We start from the raw sequence: 14,523 nt of genomic DNA on the forward strand, positions 1-14,523 counted from the left end.
CATGGTTACAATGCTGCACATGGTTACAACACTGCACATGGTTACAACACAACACTGCACATGGTTACAGCACTGCACATGGTTACAACACAACACTGCACATGGTTACAACACAACACTGCACATGGTTACAACACAACACTGCACATGGTTACAACACTGCACATGGTTACAACACTGCACATGGTTACAACACTGCACATGGTTACAACGCTGCACATGGTTACAACGCTGCACATGGTTACAACACAACACTGCACATGGTTACAATGTTGCACATGGTTACAACGCTGCACATGGTTACAACACTGCACATGGTTACAACATAACACTGCCCATGGTTACAACGCTGCACATGGTTACAACACTGCACATGGTTACAACGCTGCACATGGTTACAACGCTGCCCATGGTTACAACACTGCCCATGGTTACCACACTGCCCATGGTTACAACACTGCCCATGGTTACAACACTGCACATGGTTACAACACTGCACATGGTTACAACACAACGCTGCACATGGTTACTACGCTGCACATGGTTACAACGCTGCACATGGTTACAACGCTGCACATGGTTACAACACAACACTGCACATGGTTACAACGCTGCACATGGTTACAACACAACACTGCACATGGTTACAACACAACACTGCACATGGTTACAACACAACGCTGCACATGGTTACAACGCTGCACATGGTTACAACACTGCACATGGTTACAACACAACACTGCACATGGTTACAACACAACACTGCACATGGTTACAACACAACGCTGCACATGGTTACAACGCTGCACATGGTTACAACACAACACTGCACATGGTTACAACACTGCACATGGTTACAACACTGCACATGGTTACAACACAACACTGCACATGGTTACAACGCTGCACATGGTTACAATGCTGCACATGGTTACAACACAACGCTGCACATGGTTACAACACTGCACATGGTTACACCGCTGCACATGGTTACAACACTGCACATGGTTACAACACTGCACATGGTTACAACACAACACTTCACATGGTTACAACACAACGCTGCACATGGTTACAACGCTGCACATGGTTACAACACTGCACATGGTTACAACACTGCACATGGTTACAACACTGCACATGGTTACAACACAACGCTGCACGTGGTTACAACGCTGCATATGGTTACAACACAATGCTGCACATGGTTACAACACAACGCTGCACATGGTTACAACACAACGCTGCACATGGTTACAACACAACGCTGCACATGGTTACAACACAACACTGCACATGGTTACAACACAACGCTGCACATGGTTACAACACAACGCTGCACATGGTTACAACACAACGCTGCACATGGTTACAACACAACGCTGCACATGGTTACAACGCTGCACATGGTTACAACGCTGCACATGGTTACAACGCTGCACATGGTTACAACGCTGCCCATGGTTACAACGCTGCCCATGGTTACAACACAACACTGCACATGGTTCCAACACAACACTGCACATGGTTCCAACACAACACTGCACATGGTTACAACACAACGCTGCACATGGTTACAACACAACGCTGCCCATGGTTACAACGCTGCCCATGGTTACAACGCTGCACATGGTTACAACGCTGCACATGGTTACAACTCTGCCCGTGGTTACAACGCTACCCGTGGTTACAACGCTGCCCGTGGTTACAACGCTGCACGTGGTTACAACGCTGCACGTGGTTACAACGCTGCACGTGGTTACAACGCTGCACGTGGTTACAACGCTGCCCGTGGTTACAACGCTGCCCGTGGTTACAACGCTGCACGTGGTTACAACGCTGCACGTGGTTACAACGCTGCACGTGGTTACAACGCTGCACGTGGTTACAACGCTGCACGTGGTTACAACGCTGCACGTGGTTACAACGCTGCACGTGGTTACAAGTCTGCACGTGGTTACAACACAACGCTGCACATGGTTACAACGCTGCACATGGTTACAACGCTGCACATGGTTACAACACTGCACATGGTTACAACACAACGCTGCACGTGGTTACAACGCTGCACATGGTTACAACACAACGCTGCACATGGTTACAACACTGCACATGGTTACAACACAACGCTGCACGTGGTTACAACGCTGCACATGGTTACAACACAACGCTGCACATGGTTACAACACAACGCTGCACATGGTTACAACACAACACTGCACATGGTTACAACACAACACTGCACATGGTTACAACACAACGCTGCACATGGTTACAACGCTGCACATGGTTACAACGCTGCACATGGTTACAACGCTGCACATGGTTACAACGCTGCCCATGGTTACAACGCTGCCCATGGTTACAACACAACACTGCACATGGTTACAACACAACGCTGCACATGGTTACAACACAACGCTGCACATGGTTACAACACAACGCTGCACATGGTTACAACACAACGCTGCCCATGGTTACAACGCTGCCCATGGTTACAACGCTGCCCATGGTTACAACGCTGCACATGGTTACAACGCTGCACATGGTTACAACGCTGCACATGGTTACAACACAACACATGGTTACAACGCTGCACATGGTTACAACAACACATGGTTACAATGCTGCACATGGTTACAACACTGCACATGGTTACAACACAACACATGGTTACAATGCTGCACATGGTTACAACACAACACATGGTTACAACGCTGCACATGGTTACAACGCTGCACATGGTTACAACACAACACATGGTTACAACACAACACATGGTTACAACGCTGCACATGGTTACAACGCTGCACATGGTTACAACACAACACATGGTTACAACGCTGCACATGGTTACAACGCTGCACATGGTTACAACACTGCACATGGTTACAACACAACACATGGTTACAACACTGCACATGGCAATAATGACATTTTAAATGTCTCTATTCCTTTGAAACTTTTGTGACTAATGTTTAATGTTAATTTCTTGTTTATCTCACTTTTGTTTATTATCTATTTCACTTGCTTTGGCATTGTAAATAGATGTTTTCCACGCCAATAAAGCCTTTGAATTGAGAGAGAACATCTGTATGTAAGAGGACATGACAAATTGATTCACTATTGCTCATATTTACTCAATGCCAAATCCTGATGCAGAGAAGCAGTCAGGAAGTAGAAACATGAATAGTTCCTTATTAGGTAATAATGTGCAAATGGTTAAAGTACAAAAGGGAAAATAAATAAACATAAATATGAGTTGTATTTACAATGATGTTTGTTCTTCACTTGTTACCCTTTTCTTGTGGCAAAAGGTCACACTTCTTTCTGCTGTGATGCACACTGTGGTATTTACACAATAGACATGGGAGTTGATCAAAATTGGGTTTGTTTTTGAATTCTTTGTGGGTCTGTCTATTCGGAGGGAAATATGTGTCTCTAATATGGTCATACACTGCGCAGGAGGTTAGGAAGTGCAGCTCAGTTTCCACCTCATGTTGTGGGCAGTGTGCACATAGCCTGTCTTCTCTTCAGAGCCAGGTCTGCCTACGGTGGCCTTTCTCAATAGCAAGGCTATGCTCACTGAGTCTGTACATAGTCAAAGCTTTCCTTAAGTTTGGGTCAGTCACAGTGGTCAGGTATTCTGACTCTGTGTACATAGTCAAAGCTGATTAACATAAAGAACACAGTAGTTCATATCTGTAATGTGCTGTATGAGGGATGGTTAACATAAACACAGTAGTTCATATCTGTAATGTGCTGTATGAGGGATGATTAACATAAAGAACACAGTAGTTCATATCTGTAATGTGCTGTATGAGAGATGATTAACATAAAGAACACAGTAGTTCATATCTGTAATGTGCTGTATGAGGGATGATTAACATAAAGAACACAGTAGTCCATATCTGTAATGTGCTGTATGAGGGATGATTAACAAACACAGTAGTTCATATCTGTAATGTGCTGTATGAGGGATGATTAACATAAAGAACACAGTAGTTCATATCTGTAATGTGCTGTATGAGGGATGATTAACAAACACAGTAGTTCATATCTGTAATGTGCTGTATGAGGGATGATTAACATAAAGAACACAGTAGTCCATATCTGTAATGTGCTTTATGAGGGATGATTAACATAAAGAACACAGTAGTTCATATCTGTAATGTGCTGTATGAGGGATGATTAACAAACACAGTAGTTCATATCTGTAATGTGCTGTATGAGGGATGATTAACATAAAGAACACAGTAGTTTATATCTGTAATGTGCTGTATGAGGGATGATTAACATAAACACAGTAGTTCATATCTATAATGTGCTGTATGAGGGATGATTAACATAAAGAACACAGTAGTTCATATCTGTAATGTGCTGTATGAGGGATGATTAACATAAAGAACACAGTAGTCCATATCTGTAATGTGCTGTATGAGGGATGATTAACATAAACACAGTAGTTCATATCTGTAATGTGCTGTATGAGGGATGATTAACTATGTGACCAGTGTGTTCAGTAGAGCTGAGAACAGCAGCATTCAGAATAACAGAGAACAGATGTGCTTCCTGGTTCAAGACACAGATGTCCAGCATCAGCCCTGTACTCCACTTAAACCCGACCATTAGTGGCGAAGACAACACTAAAGCAAGGGGGTTGAATTGTGACAGCACAGCGCCCTCTACAGGTGAACATATGCCAGAGGCTCATGAGGACCAACTGACCCAGCGAAGACCGATGAGGGTGAGAGAAGATTCAGCAACTCTTGGAGGACAAGAAAGGTTCTTGTTGAAAATAATTTGCATTTTATTGCATGACATAAGTATTTGATCACCTACCAACCAGTAAGAATTCTGTAAATTTCCCCTAAATAAGGTATTTCTGCTTTGTCATTATGGGGTATTGTGTGTTGATAAAGAAACATAAAAAAAAAATCAATTTCAGAATAAGGCTGTAACATAACAAAATGTGGAAAAAGTAACTACTTTCCAAATGCACCGTGTGTGTGTGTGTGTGTGTGTGTGTGTGTGTGTGTGTGTGTATATATACATACATACATACATACATACATACACTGAACAAAAATATAAATGCAACATGTAAAGTGTTGGTCCCATGTTTCATGAGCTGAAATAAAAGACCCCAGAAATATTCCATACCCACGAAAAGCTTCTCACATGTTGTGCACAAAATGTGTTAACATCCCTGTTAGTGAACATTTCTCCTTTGCCAAGATAATTCTTCCACCTGACAGGTGTGGCATATCAAGAAGCTGATGAAATAACAGATTCGGAATCATGTAGTAAGCATTAAAGTGTTAAACAAATCAAAATATACTTTATATTTGGGATTCTTCAAAGTACCCACCCTTTGCCTTGATGACACTTTTGCACACTCTTCTCTCAACCAGCTTCATGAGATAGTCACCTGGAATGCTTTTTCAACAGTCTTGAAGGAGTTCCCACATATGCTGAGCACTTGTTGGCTGCTTTTCCTTCACTCTGCAGTCCAACTCATCCCAAACCATTTCTCCTTATTGGTCAAATAGCCCTTACACAGCCTGGAGGTGTGTTTTGGGTCATTGTCCTGTTGAAAAACAAATTATAGTCCCAAAAGCGCAAACCAGATGGGAAGGCGTATCGCTGCAGAATGCTGTGGTAGCCGTGCTGGTTAAGTGTGCCTTGAATTCTAAATAAATCACAGACAATGTCACTAGCAAAGCACCATCACACCACCTCATTCATTCTCCATGGTGGGAACCACACATGCGGAGATCATCCGTTCACCTACTCTACGTCTCACAAAGACACAGCGGTTGGAACCAAAAATCTCAAATTTGGACTCATCAGACCAAAGGACAGATGTCCACCGGTCTAATGTCCATTGCTCGTGTTTCTTGGTCAAAGCAAGTCTCTTTTTCTTATTGGTGTCCTTTAGTAGCGGTTTCTTTGCAGCAATTCGACCACGAAGGCCTGATTCATGTAGTCTCCCGCTGTGGTGGTCCTCAAGAGAGCCAGTTTCATCATAGCGCTTGATGGTTTGTGACTGCACCTGAAGAAACTTTAAAAGTTCTTGAAATTTTCCAGATTGACTGACCTTCATGTGTTAGAGTAATGATGGACTGTCGTTTCTCTTTGCTTATTTGAGCTGTTCTTGCCATAATATGGACTTTGTCTTTTACCAAATAGGGCTATCTTCTGTATATCAACCCTACCTTGTCACAGCACAACTGGTTGGCTCAAATGCATTAAGGAAAGAAATTCCACAAATAAACTTTTAACAAGGCACACCTGTTCATTTAAATACATTCCAGGTGACTACCTCATGAAGCTGGTTGAGAGAATGCCAAGCATGTGCAAAGCTGTCAAGGCAAAAGGTGGCTACTTCGAAGAATCTAAAATATATTTTGATTTTGTTTAACACTTTTGGTTACTACATGATTCCATATGTGTTACTTAATAGTAAAACTAAGAAAAACCCTTGAATGAGTAGGTGTGTTCAAACTTTTGAATTGGTACTGTATATATTTACCCAAAAATATATGGGCGATTGGAAATGATGCAGACAATTACATTGATAGAAGCCACAATCTACCCGCCCCCCCACAACATTTTTTTATTAGAGGACAATGGAATTCAATAATAGTGGTGTGGGGACTGTGCTTTGGCAAAGTGGGTGGGGTTATATCCTGCCTATTTGGCCCTGTCCGGGGGTATCATCGGATGGGGCCACAGTGTCTCCTGACCCCTCCTGTCTCAGCCTCCAGTGCTTATGCTGCAGTAGTTTATGTGTCGGGGGGCTAGGGTCAGTCTGTTATATCTGGAGTATTTCTCCTGTCTTATCCAGTATCCTGTTTGAATTTAAGTATGATCTCTCTATTTCTCTCCTTCTCTCTCTCGGGGGACCTGAGCCCTAGGACCATGCCTCAGGACTACCTGGCATGATGACTTCTTGCTGTCCCCAGTCCACCTGGCCGTGCTGCTGCTCCAGTTTCAACTGTTCTGCCTGCGGCTATGGAACCCTGACCTGTTCACCGGACGTGCAACCTGTCCCAGACCTGCTGTTTTCAACTCTCTAGAGACAGCAGGAGCGGTAAAGACACTTTTTATTTATGAACATTTGAACATCTTGGCCATGTTCTGTTATCTCCACCCGGCACAGCCAGAAGAGGACTGGCCCCCCCTCATAGCCTGGTTCCTCTCTAGGTTTTGGCCTTTCTAGGGAGTTTTTCCTAGCCACCGTGCTTCTACACCTGCATTGCTTGCTGTTTGGGGTTTTAGGCTGGGTTTCTGTAAAGCACTTTGTGGCATCATCTGATATACGAAGGGCTATATAAATAAATTTCATTTGAATAAAAAGGCATATTTGATGGATGCAGGATTATGCTCCAGCCAAGCAGTGGTAATACCTGGATGAAACTAAATGACACCCAGGTAATATACGTCCATCCTATCCGTCCACTGGAGAAACAGATCCAATCAGACACATGGGAGTCAGGATTCATATTTAATCAAGTCATCAGTTGAAATGAGCATGTCTGAGCACGTCAACTGAGCACACATGGAGATGGAGAGGCCTTACAGCATCAACAGTCATTGTAATATTCAGATAGAGCCCACTGGCAGAACTGACCAACACAAGGCAAAATAAATCATCTTTCACTCTGAAAATATGTCTTCCCTGACATAGTCTTCATTTTACCATTTAAATCAAAACATTTGAATAAAATAGGACAAATTTGTCAAACATTTCAACCAATCAATTTCAAATGTCGCATTACCATAATACTTCAAATGTCAACTACGATCCTCTTTCATGATCTAGTAAAGACAACTGTATGTCTAAGAAAGCTTGACAAGACTTTAAAAAGCCTCATTATTATTCATCAGTGTTTTAGAGTCACAGTAAAGCAGTTAGAAAACCAACTGAAACTAGAATTGTAGTTTTAGAACAATGTAGAGCTGTTCTAGAGGTGTTCTGAAACTAGAATTCTAGAACAGAGTTAAAACAGAGCTGTTCTAGAGGTGTTCTGAAACTAGAATTCTAGAACAGAGTTAAAACAGAGCTGTTCTAGAGGTGTTCTGAAACTAGAATTCTAGAACAGAGTTAAAACAGAGCTGTTCTAGAGGTGTTCTGAAACTAGAATTCTAGAACAGAGCTGTTCTAGAGGTGTTCTGAAACTAGAATTCTAGAACAGAGCTGTTCTAGAGGTGTTCTGAAACTAGAACTCTAGAACAGAGTTAAAACAGAGCTGTTCTAGAGGTGTTCTGAAACTAGAATTCTAGAACAGAGTTAAAACAGAGCTGTTCTAGAGGTGTTCTGAAACTAGAATTCTAGAACAGAGTTAAAACAGAGCTGTTCTAGAGGTGTTCTGAAACTAGAATTCTAGAACAGAGTTAAAACAGAGCTGTAGAAGAGACACAGTTTGATCATTCGTAAGGCACTTCCCTGTACCTTCAATACGTCCTGATTCCGTGCAAACAAGCTTGGCAACAACAATATGTACATATCAGGATCAATAACAACAATATGTACATATCAGGATCAATAACAACAATCACTGATTATTATCATGAAACTCCCCAAAGACACAAACATCCATTTCCCCTCCATTCTAGTCTTGTTCTAAGGGAAAGAAAAGGTTCCTTTTTATTGCACATCTTCATCTTTCCTCTGAGAAATGAAAACAGCAAATAAAAGTTGTCTCTTTACTGTAGTAATGACCAGTGGCAGCACTCCTAGACTTCATATTCTACTACTAACCAGTAAAATACACAGGAGGCCTTTCAAACTAATGCTGCCATCTGGCTTACGGTTGAATATTTTAACAGTATTTTACAAATGTTCCATCCTGAGAATAAATCACTTTCCTACCGGCTAAACCGGTATTTCCAGTCCAAACCGGAACGGTCATTCAAAAGCATAAAAACAGGCCTGTCTGGATTTGATTACAACTTTGATTAAAAATTCAAACCTGATGAGCCCTACATTAAAGACATTTAAGGAGCCCAAGCCCAAGCAAGGCCAAAATATTGTGCCGTTATCCAATACATATATGATATAGGCTACTGCACGACAGAAAAACGGAAAAGCCAAGATGTAGTTAGATATAAAGCCCATAGATGTAGCTAGCTATTTAGCCCATAGATGTAGCTAGCTATATAGCCCATAGATGTAGCTAGATATAGCCCATAGATGTAGCTAGCTATATAGCCCATAGATGTAGCTAGCTATAAAGCCCATAGATGTAGCTAGCTATATAGCCCATAGATGTAGCTAGCTATATAGCCCATAGATGTAGCTAGATATAAAGCCCATAGATGTAGCTAGCTATATAGCCCATAGATGTAGCTAGCTATTTAGCCCATAGATGTAGCTAGCTATAAAGCCCATAGATGTAGCTAGCTATATAGCCCATAGATGTAGCTAGATATATAGCCCATAGATGTAGCTAGCTATATAGCCCATAGATGTAGCTAGCTATATAGCCCATAGATGTAGCTAGCTATAAAGCCCATAGATGTAGCTAGCTATATAGCCCATAGATGTAGCTAGCTATATAGCCCATAGATGTAGCTAGCTATATAGCCCATAGATGTAGCTAGCTATATCCTCTGTTGGGTAAATAAATTAAACTAGCTCCAGTAGGCTTTTTGAGTGTGAACTGTACTACTGTACTGTATTACTGTACTGCATTATACTGTATTACTGTATTATACTGTATTACTGTACTGCATTATACTGTATTACTGTACTGCATTATACTGTATTACTGCATTATACTGTATTACTGTACTGCATTATACTGTATTACTGTACTGCATTATACTGTATTACTGTACTGCATTATACTGTATTACTGTACTGCATTATACTGTATTTCTGTACTGCATTATACTGTATTACTGTACTATACTGTATTTCTGTACTGCATTATACTGTATTACTGTACTGCATTATACTGTATTACTGTACTGCATTATACTGTATTACTGCATTATACTGTATTACTGTACTGCATTATACTGTATTACTGTACTGCATTATACTGTATTACTGTACTGCATTATACTGTATTTCTGTACTGCATTATACTGTATTACTGTACTATACTGTATTTCTGTACTGCATTATACTGTATTACTGTACTGCATTATACTGTATTTCTGTACTGCATTATACTGTATTTCTGTACTGCATTATACTGTATTACTGTACTATACTGTATTTCTGTACTGCATTATACTGTATTTCTGTACTGCATTATACTGTATTACTGCATTATACTGTATTTCTGTACTGCATTATACTGTATTACTGTACTATACTGTATTACTGTACTGCATTATACTGTATTTCTGTACTGCATTATACTGTATTACTGCATTATACTGTATTTCTGTACTGCATTATACTGTATTACTGTACTATACTGTATTTCTGTACTGCATTATACTGTATTACTGTACTGCATTATACTGTATTATATGGACTGTACTATACTGTATTACTGTACTGCATTATACTGTATTACTGTACTATACTGTATTTCTGTACTGCATTATACTGTATTTCTGTACTGCATTATACTGTATTTCTGTACTATACTGTATTTCTGTACTGCATTATACTGTATTTCTGTACTGTACTATACTGTATTACTGTACTATACTGTATTTCTGTACTGCATTATATGGACTGTACTATACTGTATTACTGTACTGCATTATACTGTATTTCTGTACTGCATTATACTGTATTACTGTACTATACTGTATTTCTGTACTGCATTATACTGTATTACTGTACTGCATTATACTGTATTACTGTACTATACTGTATTTCTGTACTGCATTATACTGTATTACTGTACTATACTGTATTTCTGTACTGCATTATACTGTATTACTGTACTATACTGTATTTCTGTACTGCATTATACTGTATTACTGTACTATACTGTATTTCTGTACTGCATTATACTGTATTATATGGACTGTACTATACTGTATTACTGTACTATACTGTATTTCTGTACTGCATTATACTGTATTACTGTACTATACTGTATTTCTGTACTGCATTATACTGTATTACTGTACTGCATTATACTGTATTACTGTACTATACTGTATTTCTGTACTGCATTATACTGTATTACTGTACTGCAATATACTGTATTACTGTACTATACTGTATTTCTGTACTGCATTATACTGTATTACTGTACTATACTGTATTTCTGTACTGCATTATACTGTATTATATGGACTGGAATGACATCGTTCAAACCACGATAATGCAGGGAGAGAACATGCGGCTAGTAGTATAGGCTAGCGGATTTTATTTTAACTTTGAAATATAATAGGGCCTTACGTATAATTAGCAGGCAGACAAATACATTTCATAATATTTCGTGCACTGATTTAAAGCAACGATATTCGAGTGACAGGCAGTTTTAAAACTCTGCAGCTGAAATACAAATAATAATCTTTACAATTAAAAACAAGGTGAGCCTGAAAGCCAGATAGAGATGGGTAAATTAGATACTTATTCCGTCTTTATATTACTGTAGCATAGGCTGTGCCTCAGCAAATGTAGGCCCTCCTGTCACATGAAAAAAAGCTACCATGATGAGATGATACGTCTACACTCCTGTCCCCCCCCCCCAGACGGGCCGGCTACACTCCTGCCCCCCCCCCCCAGACGGGCCGTCTACACTCCTGTCCCCCACCCCCGAGACGGGCCGTCTGTCCCCCACCACCCCGAGACGGGCCGTCTGTCCCCCACCACCCCGAGACGGGCCGTCTGTCCCCCACCACCCCGAGACGGGCCGTCTGTCCCCCACCCCCCCGAGACGGGCCGTCTGTCCCCCACCCCCCCGAGACGGGCCGTCTGTCCCCCACCCCCCCGAGACGGGCCGTCTGTCCCCCACCCCCCCGAGACGGGCCGTCTGTCCCCCACCCCCCCGAGACGGGCCGTCTGTCCCCCACCCCCCCGAGACGGGCCGTCTGTCCCCCACCCCCCCGAGACGGGCCGTCTGTCCCCCACCACCCCGAGACGGGCCGTCTGTCCCCCACCACCCCGAGACGGGCCGTCTGTCCCCCACCACCCCGAGACGGGCCGTCTGTCCCCCACCACCCCGAGACGGGCTGTCTGTCCCCCACCACCCCGAGATGGGCCGTCTGTCCCCTAGATTTAGACGAGGAAGTAGTCCCCTAGACCAGGGATCATCAACTAGATTCAGACAGGAAGTAGTCCCCTAGACCAGGGATCATCAACTAGATTCAGACAGGGAGGAAAAAGTCCCCTAGACCAGGGATCATCAACTAGATTCAGACAGGAAGTAGTCCCCTAGACCAGGGATCATCAACTAGATTCAGACAGGAAGTAGTCAGCCACAGGCCGATTTTTTTCGCGAGCGGATAGTTGGGGCCGGAATATAATTACAAATCATTTGTAGAGTGTAATTTCACTGCAACAAGCCCAAACAAACATATATAATAATTTGACTAAAACAATCATTTCAAACCTTGCCTACATTTGTATACAATCACGTGCATGGGAATACTTGGGAACAGATTTCCAAAATAAAAATAACTGGTGTTAGTTTTTTTTATGTCTAACAATAAAAATGAAATATCTTGATATAATAAAAATAAAAATTGCTCAGAAAACTTGGGGGGAGTCAAATAAAACCAGTTGGCCGCCAGAACTCAGTCCTAAACACTGGTTTTAGGACTGGTCCTAGATCAGTGGTTAGGTTAGTTTCTAATGGTTCAGGTTAGGATTATAGGAGGGTAATCTGGTCCTAGATCAGTGGTTAGGTTAGTATCTAATGGTTCAGGTTAGGACTGGGGGCTATGGGATCTGGTCCCAGATCAGTGGTTAGGTTAGTATCTAATGGTTCAGGTTAGGATTAAATTCTACCCAGATCAACATATGGTGTGTGTCCTACAGTGAGTGTGTTTTGAGCCCTGGTAGTGCACTATATAGGGAATAGGGTGGTGTGTGTCCTACAGTGAGTGTGTTTTGAGCCCTGGTAGTACACTATATAGGGAATAGGGTGGTATTTAGGGTCCTCACTCAATAGTGCACTATATTGGGAATAGGGCTCTGGTCTATAGAAGTGTTTTGAGCCCTGGTAGTACACTATATAGGGAATAGGGTGCCATTTGGGTCACAGACATGGGGAGTAAAGCAGTAGAGACCGTCAGGGACGGAAAACCATCAACATTCCCAAGGTCAGAATTCCCATTTTTGGGAAAACCTGTTAGATCCAACTGATGGTGAAGTTGTGGCTGAGATTCAGTCCTAGGTCTGTTACAGTCAACACCTAGAGGGAGAGAGACAAAATGGAGAAACAGAGAGATACATTAATAACAAACCACAGATATCATTTTCACTAAACATGGGGAGATTCAACTACTACTAGTCAACTCACACATTTCCTAGGGGGCAAAGGTCAGGATGGACATTGTCATTTATCAGTCTTGTCGGTGAACTAACAAACCCCCAGCTCGCGACCCTAAACTGTTCACACACCTTTTGTTGGTGGAAACAAACACACACACACACACACAGCTATTTTCAGCCACACCCCCTGCTGACAGGTGTATAAAATCGAGCACACAGCCTTGCAATCTCCATAGACAAACATTGGCAGTAGAATGGCCGTACTGAAGAGCTCGGTGACTTTTAACGTGGCACCGTCATAGGATGCCACCTTTCAACAAGTCAGTTAGTCAAATGTCTGCCCTGCTAGAGCTGCCCCGGTCAACTAACTGCGTGCTGTTACTGTGAAGTGGAAACATCTAGGAGCAACAACAGCTCAGCTATGAAGTGGTAGGCCACACAAGCTCACGGAGCGGGACTGCCGAGTGCTGGAGCGTGTAAAAATCATCTGTCCTCGGCTGCAACACTGACGACCAAGTTCCAAACTGCCTCTGGAAGCAACGTCAGCACAATAATTGTTCGTCAGGAGCTTCATGAAATGAGTTTCCATGGGCGAGCAGCCGCACACAAGCCTAAGATCACCATGCGCAATACCAAGTGTCGGCTGGAGTGGTGTAAAACTGGCCACCATTGGACTCTGGAGCAGTGGAAACACGTTCTCTAGAGTGATGAATCACGCTTCACCATCTGGCAGTCCGACGGACGAATCTGGGTTTGGTGGATGCCAATAAATCTCTACCTCCCCCAATGCATAGTGACAACTGTAAAGTTTGGTGGAGGAGCAATAATGGTCTGGGGCTGTTTTTCATGGTTCGGGCTCCTTAGTTCCAGTGAAGGGAAATCTCAACGCTACAGCATACAATGACATTCTAGATGATTCTGTGCTTCCAACAGTTTGGGGAAGGCCCTTTCCTGTCTCAGCATGACAATGCCCCCCGTGCACAAAGCGAGGTCCATTCAGAAATGGTTTGGAAGAACATGACTGGCCTGTACAGAGCCCTGACCTCAACCCCATCGAACACCTTTGTGATGAATTGGAGTGCTAACTGTGAGCCAGGCCTAAT

General features: G+C 42.4%; 1 protein-coding gene across 1 annotated transcript in view; it reads right to left on the bottom strand.

Moving 5' to 3' along the window:
• Positions 1-12,143: 12,143 nt before the first annotated feature.
• LOC129839384 (lysosomal alpha-glucosidase-like) overlaps positions 12,144-14,523 on the bottom strand; it is a 31,777-nt gene continuing 29,397 nt past the window's right edge. The window contains exon 13 of the mRNA XM_055906797.1: positions 12,144-13,340. Within this exon, the coding sequence (XP_055762772.1) occupies positions 13,278-13,340 (63 nt within the window). The 3' untranslated portion in view covers positions 12,144-13,277. The remainder of the gene's footprint in view (positions 13,341-14,523) is intronic.

The sequence above is a fragment of the Salvelinus fontinalis genome, chromosome 40 (genome assembly GCF_029448725.1).
Source record: "Salvelinus fontinalis isolate EN_2023a chromosome 40, ASM2944872v1, whole genome shotgun sequence".
Lineage (NCBI taxonomy): Eukaryota > Metazoa > Chordata > Actinopteri > Salmoniformes > Salmonidae > Salvelinus > Salvelinus fontinalis.